At 38.6% G+C, this 17,516-nt stretch overlaps 1 protein-coding gene across 1 annotated transcript; it reads right to left on the bottom strand.

Moving 5' to 3' along the window:
• Window positions 1–398: 398 nt before the first annotated feature.
• On the bottom strand, window positions 399–17,457 carry LOC134572278 (cytochrome P450 2C23-like). The gene is made up of 9 exons (XM_063431148.1): window positions 17,086–17,457; window positions 13,873–14,035; window positions 12,601–12,750; window positions 12,125–12,285; window positions 4,884–5,060; window positions 3,908–4,049; window positions 2,683–2,870; window positions 937–1,078; window positions 399–733 (listed from the first exon to the last, which is right to left on the bottom strand). Exons 1-9 carry the CDS (start codon window positions 17,251–17,253, stop codon window positions 552–554), a joined length of 1,473 nt encoding a protein of 490 aa, XP_063287218.1. The 5' UTR covers window positions 17,254–17,457; the 3' UTR covers window positions 399–551.
• Window positions 17,458–17,516: the final 59 nt, after the last annotated feature.

Genomic DNA, 17,516 nt, shown 5'->3' with positions numbered 1-17,516 from the left:
AAAAAGTTTCTAGCAAATCTATGGTTTGAGGGCTGAATAGCCAATGTCAATTATCTGGAGAATGCATTCTGTTACCAGAGTTCTGATTAATAACTCATTAATCTGTATTGAGAAACTCATCCAAGACAATTGTTTAAGACACATTTTGTTTTATGATGATGTATAAAGAGCAATTTTGTTTCAAAGTACTAAAAGTAGACCTGGATTGGTGGAAGGAGAGGGGTTGGGGGCAGAGGAACACAATGTCAGAGATCCAGCTTTTCATTCCTAATATTGAAGTGCTCCTTGGATCCAAATCTGTCCTAAAACTGGAATTTCCAATAAGTATAGAAGAATATGGAACATGAAAGAAGCTGCCAAGGTTTATAAACATTCAAACAATAAGCTTTATTTCATTAGTGAATCCAAGCCTATTATTGTCCAGTAGATTGCACACGATGACTAAACACATCATTCAAAACAGATTGTATATCAGATCAAGTTATCAAAAATTCAATCCAGAAAATTAGATCCCCAGACAAGCGTTGAGATCCATTGTGGTCCAGCATTGGTCAGCGCAGGCTGACAGAGAGCTCATAGGGTCGTGGTGTGAAGTTGCCTCTGAAAGGTATTGGGGAGAGATCGATCTCTTCAGGCTTTATGTTGCATTTCAGATTAAACTTTTGTAGGATGTAGGTGAGGAACAGAAAGATCTCCATGCGAGCCAGACCCTCTCCAACACATATTCGCTTTCCTGGAGGAATAACAAGCAATGGGAGAACGTTCTAGGTTATAAAGTTTGTTATAGGAAAGGCAATATCCTCAGAGTAGCCAGAATAGTTAAATTACCAGTTGTGGTACAAAGTATAATATTTTAAATTATATAGAGTAAATTTGCTCATTACTATGAGTCTAAGTAATGAACAGTGCACATTTAAAAACACATTTTAAAGTTACCTATTGAAAATGGCATAAAAGCATCGTTCTTCTTTACAGAACCATTTTCATCTAAGAAATGGCCCGGGTCAAACTTCTGAGCATCCGGGAAGTATTTCTCATCCTTCAGGACAGTGGTTAACATGGGGAATACAGTGGTTCCCTATAGAAAGATGACAAGATATTACCAGCAATGCATAAGAGCTACTATTTCAGATAGATGTAGAGTATATGTTAATGTATTTTAGAGAATGTCTGTTTTTCAGCAACCCCTTACAATAACATTCCTCTTCCCTAATCTACCACTCCTTGAACACTAATTAGGTAATCCCATTACCTAAATAAAGCCCATTTACACCAACAATATATTTTTCCAACCTCAATCAATAGACTTTCATACAGTCAAAATAAATTGATTTGGCTCAAATCAATTCATCCGAAAAGAAAAATGTTCCTTCGGGTGGTCCAAAATTCAGACATATGGTGTTTCGGACAAATTTCGGCCATGCCAATAATTCAGGAAAAAAAAAAAGTCTGAAAATTGGCCAGTGTGCTGTAAAATATCATGTATATTTAGGTGCATTTTTCAGCAAGTTGTTTCACAAATTGAAGAAGTAGAAGCAGCCAAAAAAGGGAAAAAGATAGAGTATATAAAAAAAAGTTTATTTAGGTCATTACATATTTATATATTTTTTCTTTACTGCTTCTTTTTTTCTCCCCTCTCTATTGGTCAATTCTAGCTGATCTGGATAAGAAAAACAACATTTAGTGACTGTCCCCCAACCATCACCAATTAACTTTTTTTTCCCCATCAATCATCTGTTTTTGCTACCAAGGATACAACTCCTAAATCATGAAACACACAAAACCATTGTCCATTTTGTGAGTTTAGTTATAGGTCAATTCAGAGTTTCGAAATTTGGACGACCCATGAATGCTCAATATTCTAATGACTAAATATAAAAGTTTATTAATAACTATATTCACACATTCCATTCACTTTCCTAATTTATATAAACAAATAAAAATCATCTTTGGAAAACTGATTAAAGTTTTTTTTTTTAATCTAAAGGTTCTCCATGAACAATTACATAGTGAAAGAGAAAAGGTTTCTGGACCATTGGAAATAGCAACTCTTGGGTGTGCAGGGCCACTAGCAAGTGGTGGAAATTTGAGCCAGTATTGACAAAGCCAGTGATGTACATTTCTTTGTATACTATACCATGACCCATTCCCCATTATTTGAGACTTCTCAAGACAAGGAGTAGGAACTTCATAATTTTATACCATATTGGTAATTATATTTGTGCAACATTATACTGGTGTCTGGCACCCTCTGGTGTACTTGAGTGTTTTATGTGCAAAACCCTTTCATGTGGAATTGGACGGTTATTTTGAGTGTGGTCCTTCACCAGCACTTTTATTTATAAAATATTTTACCAGGAAGGATACATTGAGATTTCTCTCGTTTTCAAGTATGTCCTTGAGGCAATATATCACCTCCTGGCCTTACACGGTTTTAGATTATTAAGAAGGCAAACTGTTCTAAAATGGTTTGACTACTTACAATGGTGGGTGGAGATGCCAGGGCTCTCCTGACATAACGATTACAGCACACTGTAGTGGTTATGGTGAATGCAGTATTCCTTTAAGGACTTTAATGTGACTCTCCAAAAATTCACACATATTCACTGTACATGGTAAGAGGTAACTGTATTTGTTATTTAGTGACTTGATTTTATATTTTGAATCTTTGTGTTTACTAACCTTAGGGATAGTGTATCCTCTGAGGGTTGTATCTTTTGAGGGGGCACGTAAAACCCCCAGGGGTAGGATATCTGCAAACCTCTGGATTTCATGAATTACAGCATCCAAGTATGGCATCTTTAACCGATCTGCTACAGATGGATCCTGGTCTTGCCCTATAACAGAATCCATCTCGTCTTGGAGCTTCTCTGCAAAATGAAAAAAAAAAAAAAAAAAACAACCACAACTGTATATGGGAATAAGCTTACAAATTATGTATATATAAAAATATGATTGTGTACATAAACGATTTCCTTTGATGTGTTTTGTAAAGTAGTAAACATTTCTAGTTTGTAGCAAAGTTTATGTTATACTAGATTAAACAATGTGCGGCGCTTCACTTGACTGGAATCTATAACCGACATAAAATAGACATTGAATCAAAATAGTCTAGTTAGAAGAAACTCAGTACAGGTAAAGAACCCAGTAATACAAACGCAACAATGAAAAAGTGAATTGACTCCATGCAAAGAATGGAGCAAAAAACTTTTAGAAACATTTTTTGAAGGCCAGAAACCGATTATTGTGGCTCTATAAACATACTGAACACAATTTGAGTGACACTGTAATGGTTGTGTGTTCAAGGGAGTGAGCATTAGTAAATGAATTAAGAGTGAAGTGAAGTGGTGTACCCCAACCCTCCCATAGAGACCTTTAACTTAATACTTTCCAACATTTAATTGTCGGGGTGCGAGTTTGGCCAGGGCCAGTTCTGAGAAATTGTGAGGTTGTGCCCATAATAGTCTGGTACTATATCCACATTGACACATTTTGCTTTACTTTAGTGTTTAGCAAAATAATCTCTATTTGTCTAAATTAAATTAAGCCCATTTTACAGATATAAATGTATAGATCATATTAATAAACCACTTTTAATAATAATAAAAAAATAAAAATCTAAACATGTTTTTTGTGGGATTTTTAATGCTAATTATTGAAGCCAAACAAGAAGTGAAATCCATATGTAAAAACAGGACACAATCATGTCACGGTTAGGGAATTTCAAGTAAATGTCATAGTGGAATAGGAGCACTCAGCACAATTCAGGGCACAGTATTAAATGTGGAGCAATCAGCAGGTTTCCATGTTGACTGCATCACATTTAGAAATTAATTTGTGTACATCTGGCCCATTGACCTTGCAGTTTACGTCATGCCTATAGATGAATTAGTGGCCCAGTTCTTACTCTGTATCTCTGGATGTTTCAGGAGAATGAGGATTGCGTATCTCAGGGTTGTGCTGGTGGTCTCGGTTCCTGCAAAGAATAGCTGAAGCAGGTTAACCCACAGGTTCTCATAGTTGAACTCGGAATTAGGATTATCTTTCTCCTGAGGAACAAAAACAGAGAAATGTAAAAGACGTACTAGTAATGTGCTTCAACATGCATTGCATGGTGGAATTGGAGAACATTATGATGTAGTGGATTTTATAGATAGACTATCCATGCACTCTTCTGAATGATAGCAACTAGAGACATCTCTTCACGAAAAATTTAAAAATTTGAATTATCTTAATGCTTCTGATGTGATAACTGCTCTCAGCCAATGAGCTAACAGAGCTTACTGCTGAAGGAGATTGCAGGAAGGGAGTGGGCTTCAGGTAAGCAATCTCTTAAAAAAAAGAAAAAAAAAAAAAGAAAGTTGCCATAATAGGCAGGCCACGGGCTGTGCCAGTTGTTCCTGGGCACACCCTAATCCCCGTGGCACGCCTATGGATTGAGACCGGCAGGGGAGATCTCAGGGAGCTTTAGCCAGCAGCTCCGCAGGGTTCCTCACGCAAGAACTGAGCGTTGTGGACTCTAGCCCTGCAGGCCCTCACACACAAACACCCTCACCCACATAGCACACAACCAGCACCCTCACACCACCCTCACACAGCAGTGTATGTGCGTGTGTGTGTGTGTGTGCATGTATACACACACACACACACAGCATGTGTTTGTGCTTCAGGGTGCACACCCTAGCGCAATAGGCTGCGCACGCCTATGGTTGCCAGGGAGCTCCTAGTACCATTTCTACATCTGCAAGCTGTAATAGTTATGGTGTCTGCAGTGTTCCTTTAATTACCTCTTCACCGGCTACTCTAAATATCCCTAAATATCCATCTTTCGGCTATTTATTTTAGGTTTTAGTAAAGCTGGACAACATTATTCCTACTCATACCTCTTTCATCTTTGTGATAAAGCAATCAATGTAATCTCTGGGGCAGTTTTCATCCAAGGTCTCCTCATGAGTTTTCACCTTCTCCATTACATATTCTCGAAATGTATTCACGTTACTAAACAGTTTATGGTGAGAGCCTGGAAAGTGCTTGAAGATGCTGGGGGCCAAGTTGAAGACCTGAGTAAAAGATTATTTGATTAATAAAACATTTTGAGTTGGACACAACAGGCAGAAAAACCCTTTACTTACCTTTTTCCCCAGCGCTGATGTCCCTCAATGCTTTCCTAAGGAGAAAAATTGGATGCTGGATGTCCTCATGCAGAGCATGAGGACTTCCAGCATCAGATACCGGATCATAGGTCTGTTTGGATGCAGGAAGCGCCTCCAGTGGAAGACAGCCACTGGAGGCAGACTTAATTCTGCATTGTACACATTGCAGTTTCTCTGGAACTGCAATGTTTTACATTGCAGCACTAAGTACAATAGGGACACAGCACCCAGACCACTTCAATGAGCTGAAGTGGTCTGGGTCCCTATAGTAGAAACATAGAATGTGATGACAGATAAGAACCCAGATTAAGCCCATCTAGTCTGCCCAACTTTCTAAATACTTTCATTAGTCCTTGGCATTATCTTATAGTTAGGATAGCCTTATGCCTATCCCACGCATGCTTAAACTCCTTTTCTGTGTTAACCTCTACCACTTCAGCTGGAAGACTATTCCATGCATCCACTACCCTCTCAGTAAAGTAATACTTCCTGATATTATTTTTAAACCTTTGTCCCTCTAATTTAAGACTATGTCCTCTTGTTGTGGTAGTTTTTCTTCTTTTAAATATAGTCTCCTCCTTTCCTGCGCTGATTCCCTTTATGTATTTAAATGTTTCTATCATATCCCTCCTGTCTCGTCTTTCCTCCAAGCTATACATGTTAAGATCCTTTAACCTTTCCTAGTAAGTTTTATCCTGCAATCCATGAACCAGTTTAGTAGCCCTTCTCTGAACTCTCTCTAAAGTATCAATATCCTTCTGAAGATATGGTCTCCAGTACTGCGTACAATACTCCAAGTGAGGTCTCACCAGTGTTCTGTACAATGGCATGAGCACTTCCCTCTTTCTACTGCCAATATCTCTACCTATACAACCAAGCATTCTGCTAGCATTTCCTGCTGCTCTATTACATTGCCTGCCTACCTTTAGGTCATCTGAAATAATCACCCCTAAATCCCTTTCCTCAGATGTTGAGGTTAGGACTCTATCAAATATTCTTTACTGTGCCCTTGGGTTTTTACGTCCAAGATGCATTATCTTGCACTTATCCACATTAAATGTCAGTTGCCACAACTCTGACCATTTTTCTAGTTTACCTAAATCATTAGCCATTTGGCTTATCCCTCCTGGAACATCAACCCTGTTACATATCTTAGTATCATCAGCAAAAATACATACCTTACCATCAAGACCTTCTGCAATATCACTAATAAAAATATTAAAGAGAATGGGTCCAAGTACAGATCCCTGAGGTACCCCACTGGTGACAAGCCCAAGCTTCGAATATACTCCATTGACTACAACCCTCTGTTGCCTGTCACTCAGCCACTGCCTTACTCATTCAACAATATTGGAATCCAAACTTAAAGATTGCAGTTTATTGATAAGCCTTCTATGTACAACAGTGTCAAACGCCTTACTGAAATCTAGGTAAGCAATGTCTACTGCACTATCCTGATCTATTATTTTAGTTACCCAGTCAAAAAAAATCAATACGATTAGTTTGTGTCAGGGTACCTGAGGTCTCTACCTCTAAAAAAGGTAGAGACTTAGTAGTTTATCCCTCCAAACGAGCTGTTTCCTTCGTTCCTCGCGGTTCATCCAGTCACTTAAACACCGACCGCGAGGAATCCACGTCCTTTTCTAGCGGGACGCTCAATACGTGACGTCATGACGCTATCACGAGCGACCTGCCACTCAAGTGTCCGATATCCAATCGGTACTTGTCAGAGGCGTGTTTACCATCCGGAGCCAGGGTATTTAAGCTTACTTCTCACTTCAGCTCATTGCCCTGTCGTGGTTCTAGCTTGTCTAGTCACTCAGTGCTCTGGTATTCTAGTTTGCTCTATTGGTTTTGACTCGGCTTGTTGTACTACCCTGCTTATCTCTGTTATCCCTTGACCCGGCTTGTCTCTCGCTTATCTGTCTTCTCGTTCCCTCGACCTCGGCTTGTCTCTGACTATTCTCTATTACTCTCGGTACGTTAGTCCGGCCATTCTAAGGCCCGGTATACGTACCTTTCCACTCTTTGTACTCTGCGTGTTGGATCCCTGTCCCGATCCTGACAGTTTGGCATGATCTCCATGAAGCAAACCCATGTTGTCTCTGATCTTGAAATCCATGTGTTTTTAGATGTTCAACAATCCTATCCTTTAACATGGTTTCCATTACTTTCCCCACTACTGAAGAAAGGTTTACTGGCCTATAGTTGCCCAACTCCTCCCTACTACCTTTCTTGTGGATGGGCACAACATTTGCTAACTTCCAATCTTCTGGGACTATTCCTGTTATCAATGATTGGTTAAATAAATATGTTAATGGTTTTGCTAGTACACCACAAAGCTCTTTTAATAACTTGGGGTGTATTCCATCAGGTCCCATTGACTTATTTGTCTTTACTTTTGACAGTTGAAATTAAACCTCTTCCTCTGTAAACTCACATGTAATAAATGGCTTATTTGTCCTTTTTCCTAACTGAGTTCCCTTTCCTTCATTTTCATCTGTAAATACTGAACTCAAATATTCATTGAGGTAGTCAGCTAGACCTTTATCCTCATCTACATACCTTCCTTCTTTTGTTTTTAATCTAACTAATCCTTGTTTTACTTTCCTTTTCTCATTTATGTATCCAAAAAATGTTTTGTCCCCTTTTTTTACTGACTGCTATTTTCTCTTCTGTGTGTGATTTGGAAGCTCTTATAACTTGCTTAGCCTCTTTCTGCCTAATCTTATAGATCATTCTGTCTTCCTCACTCTAGGTTTTTTATAATTACTAAATGCTAACTTTTTGTTTTTTACTATGTTGGCCACATCTGCGGAGTACCATAGTGTAACGGACCGTTTCAGCAGACAAGGGGTTAAAATCAGTTTAGGCGATATGCCCCTTTCTGAGAGACAGGCACAGCTACTGCAGAACACCAAACTCCAGAACTGGATACAAAATAGCACTTCAAACTGGAACCTCACGAATAGCTGCTAGCAGACGAACAGGAAAAGCAGACATCAGCTTACACTCCTAGCAATCGATCTCCAACAGCATACAGTGAATCCCCCCAAGAACGAGACAAGGCTCTGTGTTGAGGGTCAAGCAGTGGTCTGAGGTGCTGGCACACCCAGCCTGGTTTTTATTACAAGTGAACACATACAGGCCACACCCAGGGGGAGGCATAAAATGACCAATAGTATCACGGGTGCAACCCACACATCCCCTCCCCTTAGTGTGACACATAATCCCATTATACATACAGTTAAAACATACTTTTTACCCAACTTTCATAACTCTAAAACCATACATCACATTCACATAAAAATCCATATCCACAATCAATCCATTCAGGGGAACACCATATTAAAAATTGGCATGAATCAGACCAGGGGTTCAAAAGTTAGTAAAGTATCTTTTAAAACCCCTGGCAGCATGGCAAAAAAAACATCCCCACAATGCATCCTGGTTTCATCCCTTCTGCCCTGGAGATAATTGGAGAAGTAATCCAATTATCCAGGACTAGAGGCAGACTCCATTAACCACATGGTTGCAAAACAACATAAAACTCTTTAAAATACATAAAGTCACATTTTACACATAACACACAGACATTTCACATATCCCCAGATAGCTCAGGTCTGAGTGCACATTATTAGGTGAATGGCACTCAGACCAACCGAATACAGTTTAATCGCTATAGAGCCAAAGTCTTTAATCACACGAATAGGCTCCATGGCATAGCCATCTGGGTTACCACAGCTCACACAGGGCAAGTACCAAATGACCCCACTGTATTTAAAGGGCCAGAATGAGTGACATACACTCTGGTATGGCCGAATACTGTTTTTAAAGGGCCCAATCTCCCAGAGCCATGGTCCAAAGGCAGCAGGCGGGCAGCCAGGCTTCTCCAATGCAATGTGGCGAGATTGCTCTCGTCACACATAGTGGTTTCTTGAATTTTTTGCTTTTACTGACAAGCCTAATGCAATTTTCTGTTGCCTTCAGCAGTGCAACTTTTAAATAATCCCATTTCTCTTGGACTCCATTTTAATTGCTCCAATTTGATAATGACTCCTTTACATATATTCTAATTTTAGAAAAGTCTGTTTTTCTAAAGTCTAAAACTTTTGTTTTTGTGTGGTGTGACAGTCACTGTTCTTATATTAAACCACACTGACTGATGACCACTGGATCCTAAACTTTCACCTACAGTAATATCTGATACTAAATCTCAATTTGTTAACACTAAATCTAGTATGGCCTCCTTATGAGTTGGCTCCTCATCAACTTGTTTTAGAGACAATCCCAGTAGGGAGTTTAGAATATGTGTGCTCCTGCCACAAGTAGCCAATTTTGTTTTCCAATTCCCATCAGGAAGATTAAAGTCACCCTTGATGAGAACTTCCCCCTTCATTGTCATTTTAGCTATTTCCTCAACAAGTTGATTATCTAACTCTTCTATTTGTCCTGGGGGTCTATACGTCACACCTACATGAGTTACTGTGTGATTACCAAATTCTAATGTAACCCAAATGGACTCTATGTTCACCTCACTAACCTTTATTAGGCTAGATTTTATGCTATCCTTCACATACAGGGCCACCCCTCCCCCTTTCCTGCCTTCCCTGTCTTTTCTATATAAAGAGTACCCTGGTATTGCTATGTCCCAGTCTTTTTTCTCATTATACCATGTCTCAGTAACAGCGACTAAATCTACACTATCAGTTGCCATTATTGCCACAAGTTCATGGATCTTATTCCCTAAACTGCGAGCATTTGTAGACATGACTCTAAGCCTATCCTTTTTTAAACACACTTGCTAAAGGCACCTTCTTAAGGACCAAACTTCTGGAATAAAAGGGAATCATGACATGTCATGTGTCCTTAAGGGGTTAAGGACTTCAGAACCTTAAAAGTATATTTGCTGCAGATAATTACACACCTGCTTCCTGGTGTATTTGACTGGTCAATATACTGTATAGAATCTAGACATTGAACCTTCTAGAAAGTAGCACATGCTTTAATCTGGACAAGTGCAAAAATAGACCAAAGGAACTTCGATCTTTTCTGATTTTATAGCAAATAATGTAATTAAACCGAGGTCAAAGACTTTTGGCTGAAATGTTGGGGACCAAGAACCCTTTTGGATGTTTCTGCACACCGTGTACTATAAAATAACCATATTAAAACAGCGAATTAAATCCTTTATAATTATAGGGACGATGTGACAGCAATCAATTGACAAACAACACACATTTTCACAGATAAAAGATGTAAAGAGATTACATTGTATGTTTCTTTATCTATATCATGGAGAAGGCACTTAATAGTGTGATCGTGATTAAACATTACATAGAAGATAGATAGAAGATAAGGTAGGGGTACAATCCTCAGGAGTTGATCCGTCCGAATGGTTAAAATAGCCATATATGTGGAGAGACAAAGGGGAATTACGACAAACAGCTGTGTAATAAAATAAAATTCCAATGGTAAAAATAGATAAAAGAAGGTAATAAACTCACATTTGTGAGAGCTCTGGAGTGAAGGGCGTCTAGCGGTATAATCCCTGCTAGAGGATATAGCGGAGAGAGGTGTCCGTCAATCCGGTCTGAATTTTCAATGCTCCAGGATAGAGATATATATATATATATATATATATATATATATATATATATATATATATATATATATATATATTTTTTTTTTTTACAACTCCTCTTTTACAAATTATATATATATATAATTTGTAAAAGAGGAGTTGTAAAAAAAAAAAATATATATATATATATATATATATATATATATATATATATATATATATATATATATATATATCTCTATCCTGGAGCATTGAAAATTCAGACCGGATTGACGGACACCTCTCTCCGCTATATCCTCTAGCAGGGATTATACCGCTAGACGCCCTTCACTCCAGAGCTCTCACAAATGTGAGTTTATTACCTTCTTTTATCTATTTTTACCATTGGAATTTTATTTTATTACACAGCTGTTTGTCGTATTTCCCCAATATAAAAATAAAAACAGCAATAGTGCTCTCAAAAAAATATATACTCACAAGTATAGATCAGAAGGTACTGCTCTATTGACAGCGTTGGTGGAATAATCCCTACCTCGGATTGCTTGAGCACAGGATACAATAAAAATGCCAGGGAGAGTAATAATAAAAAGTGCATATAAAACACAATTAAAAGAGAATCGGTACAGGTAGAAAAGTAACCAAAATACTTTTATTGCTAAAATACACAATTAAAAACCATTAACACGTTTCAACTAACAAGGCTTCTTCAAAATGGTATAGAAAAATATAAAAATACCATTTTGAAGCCGCCTTGTTAGGTGAAACGCGTTAATGGTTTTTAATTGTGTATTTTAGCAATAAAAGTATATTGGTTACTTTTTTTACCTGTACCAATTGTCTTTTAATTGTGTTTTAAATGAACTTTTTATTATTACTCTCACTGGCATTTTTATTGTATCCTGTACTCAAGCAATCCGATGTGGGGATTATTCGACCAACGCTGTTCACAACTCATCTTTTACAAATTGAGAGCACTATTGCTGTTTTTTATGTATTAAGGCCGTTTGGCATGTATTTGTGGGAGGGGCTTAAATTAATTCACTCCCCTATATAAAGGACACCCCTTACCTGACTCATATCGCTTGAGGTCAGCATCAGAATGACCCTCCCACCCACTCCTCATTTCAACACTTTAGGAGGCTTGAAAAAGCCCTTTTGGTCGAAACGTTGCTGCTGGACACTGTAGTTACAAGAAATTTACCTATCTAAGCCTTGGAGTGTCTGGACCTTTTCCTTTCTATAGTTATTATTTCAACATAGCAATCTCAGTAACCCACCACTGGTTATTGTTTTTATGTGTATATTATACAGGTTTTTACAGAAAGCCTGGGATGGAGGTGTGTTGAAGTATTTTCCACTCAATAATGTGTGTTTTCTAAAAACTAACCTGACCCCATGGTGAAGCCAAAATCTGGAATGTCTCCTTCATCAATGCCAGCATAGCTAGGAATTCCTTGTCTTCATACTCAAATCGAGCCCCAAAAACAATTGAACATATAACATTGGACACAGCTAGACTCAAAAGGTAAGTGGGATCAAATAGTTCTCCTATTGGAAAAAAGTGAAGTGAAAAATAGGAGTGAGCTATTAAATATTCAAATTTTGAAGTAGGAATAGGAGTGACCAAGATGGACAAAAAAAAGTTATCAAAAAGGAGGAAACACATTAAATAGTTATTATATATATATATATCTCAAATGTTTGTTAACCAAGATGGACAAAAAAAAGATACGAAATTAATATTTTTGTTCAAAACATCAAGAAATTTGTCAATTAATCATCTATTCCATCTTACTAATAAGACAACTAGCCAAGCTTGTATGTATTCAAAATGAAATATAATTAATTTCAATAATTTCAGACCTTTCTTCTTTTGGAATTCTTCCCCCAGACATTTTGCTTCTTCTTGTACTCTCTCTTCTAAGCTCCTTTTCCCCATCCCAAAATTTCTCAGGGTGCTGAGCGAAAACCGCCTCATCTGCTTCCAGCGTTCTCCATTACTGAAGACGATCCCTGTAAGCTTGGGAGATTTAGCAATTGCGTCCATCATTCTATCTTTATCCTAATAGTTATCTTAATTAAAATATACAGACATTATTAAAGTTTTCAAAATAGATATCAAATGTTTTTTTGTTTTGTTTTTTTACATTTCTACATTAAAAATTAAAATGTAAAAACCACTGCAGGACAGCATGTTTTATTTTTGTGTTGTGCACAAAACTGATTATAACCTACTCTTTCTGCACACTGTAAGTTATAGCCAACATCAACTTGGCTAAATATTTGCCTAGTGTACATTCTGCCAGTAAAAATGCCACCAAATGTATTGATTAAAATACTATACTTATCTGGACATCACATATACCTCCATGATAGGAGCCAAAAATAGACACACATCTCTACATGAAGTCATTGTAGAGGAGCGCTAGTCCTGAACAGGACTCTCCTCCGCTGGATCCGTGAAGACAGGAATTCTGGAACTAGGCACTGTGAAATGAATAGCTCTATCCCTCCCCAGTAACTGGTCGACACACAGTTCTGGGGAGTACAACTGATTTATTCAGCACAAACAGCCTTTTATTCACAGACTCCCAGCATGGGGTCTCCATTCAAAACTACACAAGCCCCTCCCAGGCGTCCTGGTGCCTGGGAGATAATGGAGTAAAAACTGAATAACTCAATAATTTCTCAGTTACAGAAACTACATGAAATATAGATAAGGCACCCCAAAAACCATAGTCATATTTTACAGGAACCCCACAAGTCTTAAATAGCCCGGATCTGAGCACCCAAGTTGTCCAAATAGTGCTCAGATCCATTTGGTAGAACGGAATCACCAGTCGGGTAAAATTCTGACCGTCTGGCCACGAGGCCAGAGAAATTAGGGCAACGACCGGTCTGTCCATTCACTGGAGCATGTGCGTTCGGTTATACGAATGGCGGGCACTCAGGGAAAGTACTAGAGTTAACTACTTAATTGTGGTTAACAGCCAGGGGTTGTCGATGTTCGGGGATGTATAAAAGGGGGTCCATGTTCGGGGAAGTATAAAAGGGGGACCACACGCCATGAGTAATGCATCCCACGATGCAAGTTTATTAAAAGGACAGATAAAACAGGCCGTGGATACAACTTACCATATCCCCTAAAAGCCATGTCAGGAAATGCAAGATGTCCTCGATCACTGTAAACTTCACCATTGTCTACAAAAGCTTCTCTCACCACATCATGACCATTTAATAGGACCACTGGTTGCCGTCCCATATATATCATGGACACCGGACCATATTTAGAGCCAATCTAAAACAGAAGACAGAGAAGGGGCTGTGAGCCTATGTTTTGACAAAATGGAAAGAAATGTTCAATAAAAATAGAATTGCTTCAGGCACAGCTTAACCCCATATTTCTGCTTTCAAATTGGTTTCAGATTCCTGAAGGCTTCTGGCAGACACTTTGGGGTTTTACTAAATAAAAACAGATTTCACTGTCTCTTCTAGTAGGGTTCACCACAAAGACATCTACTCCGGTTTGAAACTTGGTTGCATCAATACTAAAATGTAAATAACGAGAGTAGCTTAAAAAAAAAAGTAAAAAGAAAAAAAAAACTAACCAAATACCAGTATAAGCAAAAATATATATTTATAAAAAATAAAATAAAATAAAAAATAGCAAGAGAAACAAAGTATCTAGTACCACATAAAATTGGTTGGTTCAATTACAATATTACTCCATATAACCCTCCCTATAACTCGTCCTATTACTTCATATAAGCCCTCCTATTACTTCATATAACCTCCCTATAACTCGTCCTATTACTTCATATAACCCTCCCTATAACCCCTCCTATTACTCCATATAACTCTCCCTATAACTCCTCATATTACTCCATATAACCCTCCCTATAACTCCTCCTATTACTCCCTATAACCCCTCCTATTACTCCATATAACTCTCCCTATACCTCCTCCTATTACTTCATATAACCTCCCTATAACTCCTCCTATTACTCCATATAACCCTCCCTATAACTCCTCCTATTACTCCCTATAACTCCTTCTATAACTCCATATAACCTCCCTATAGCTCCTCCTATTACTCCATATAACCTCCCTATAACTCCTCCTATTACTCCATATAACCTCCCTATAACTCCTTATATTACTCCATATAACCCTCCCTATAACTCCTCCTATTACTCCATATAACCCTCCCTATAACCCCTCCTATTACTCCATATAACCTCCCTATAGCTCCTCCTATTACTCCATATAACCCTCCCTATAACCCCTCCTATTACTCCATATAACCCTCCCTATAACTCCTCCTATTACTCCATATAACCCTCCCTATAACTCCTCCTATTACTCCATATAACCCTCCCTATAACTCCTCCTATTACTCCATATAACCCTCCCTATAACTCCTCCTATTACTCCATATAACCCTCCCTATAACCCCTCCTATTACTCCATATAACCCTCCCTATAACCCCTCCTATTACTCCATATAACCTCCCTATAACCCCTCCTATTACTCCATATAACCCTCCCTATAACTCCCCCTATTACTCCATATAACCCTCCCTATAACCCCTCCTATTACTCCATATAACCCCTCCTATTACTCCATATAACCTCCCTATAACTCCCCCTATTACTCCATATAACCCTCCCTATAACCCCTCCTATTACTCCATATAACCCTCCCTATTACCCCTCCTGTTACTCCATATAACCCTCACTATAACTCCTCCTATTACTCCATATAACCCTCCCTATAACCCCTCCTATTACTCCATATAACCCTCCCTATAACCCCTCCTATTACTCCATATAACCTCCCTATAGCTCCTCCTATTACTCCATATAACCTCCCTATAACTCCTCCTATTACTCCATATAACCCTCCCTATAACTCCCCCTATTACTCCATATAACCCTCCCTATAACTCCCCCTATTACTCCATATAACCCTCCCTATAACTGCTCTTATTACTCCATATAACCCTCCCTATAACCCCTCCTATTACTCCATATAACCTCCCTATAGCTCCTCCTATTACTCCATATAACCCTCCCTATAACCCCTCCTATTACTCCATATAACCCTCCCTATAACTCCTCCTATTACTCCATATAACCCTCCCTATAACTCCTCCTATTACTCCATATAACCCTCCCTATAACTCCTCCTATTACTCCATATAACCCTCCCTATAACTCCTCCTATTACTCCATATAACCCTCCCTATAACCCCTCCTATTACTCCATATAACCCTCCCTATAACCCCTCCTATTACTCCATATAACCTCCCTATAGCTCCTCCTATTACTCCATATAACCTCCCTATAACCCCTCCTATTACTCCATATAACCCTCCCTATAACTCCCCCTATTACTCCATATAACCCTCCCTATAACCCCTCCTATTACTCCATATAACCCCTCCTATTACTCCATATAACCTCCCTATAACTCCCCCTATTACTCCATATAACCCTCCCTATAACCCCTCCTATTACTCCATATAACCCTCCCTATAACCCCTCCTATTACTCCATATAACCTCCCTATAGCTCCTCCTATTACTCCATATAACCTCCCTATAACCCCTCCTATTACTCCATATAACCCTCCCTATAACTCCCCCTATTACTCCATATAACCCTCCCTATAACCCCTCCTATTACTCCATATAACCCCTCCTATTACTCCATATAACCTCCCTATAACTCCCCCTATTACTCCATATAACCCTCCCTATAACCCCTCCTATTACTCCATATAACCCTCCCTATAACTCCTCCTATTACTCCATATAACCCTCCCTATAACTGCTCCTATTACTCCATATAACCCTCCCTATAGCTCCTCCCATTACTCCATAAAGCTCCTCCTTTGCAATGTAATTTTATGTATTGTTGCCATTTTTCCTGGACAGTTATTAATGTCACATGCTGGGAGACAGATCATGAAAAGAGCTGCCTTGGGAGATGTAGAATTCATAAAGTTGCACGACCAAAATAAATTCAGATGAATTTTTAAGAGATTTTCTGCAATTGAAATCAAACATTTTACTGTTGATGTATAGATTATTAATATATTATGTTTAGCAATATTTTAGAGAATAATGTGAAACAATACACATTTACACCCAGAATGGCGAACTTTCCTAATCTTCACATGTATATTAAGCAGTCAGACTGTTTGTGACCAGTTAACCTTTCGAGTGCCAGACAGGGGAGAGCATTGGGTACTGTAAACATACATTGATTTAACAATCTGAATTAATGCGGACAGTCTCCCTGAAAAGACAATCCCAGGCCGAGTCTACAGAACCTCCACTGACCTTCACAAAATCTTTCACGAAATCCTTAAAATTCAGCTGCAGGACGTTCCCAATCAGAGGCAGAGGCGTGGGTCCTGGGGGCAGATTGGAGGGTTTTCGGCTCCGGGTAAAAATCAATATCAAGAAAGTGACAGCACAGACGAGCAGCAAAGACGCAGCGAGCTCCATGTCCGATCAGTGAACACTGGGACCATAGACTTTGTCTTGTAAACAACTCTGAATGTGTCAGCATTTATTGCCCAGCCTTCTGGCACTTAGACAGGGTTATTAACTAAACTCCAATTTCAAAATGTAGACCCAAATATCCAAATTAGAAGCATAGTTTGTTTGCCGATTTTTTCCATTTCAGCTACTCTGGCCTTAAATTTGAAATTCACTTTGAATTCTAACTTAATTAAATAGCCATTTCTATATCCACTCATGATTGGCTT

This window comes from Pelobates fuscus, chromosome 9 (genome assembly GCF_036172605.1).
Source record: "Pelobates fuscus isolate aPelFus1 chromosome 9, aPelFus1.pri, whole genome shotgun sequence".
In the NCBI taxonomy this organism is placed as follows: Eukaryota; Metazoa; Chordata; class Amphibia; order Anura; family Pelobatidae; genus Pelobates; species Pelobates fuscus.
This window is presented reverse-complemented; position numbering and strand designations above follow the sequence as displayed.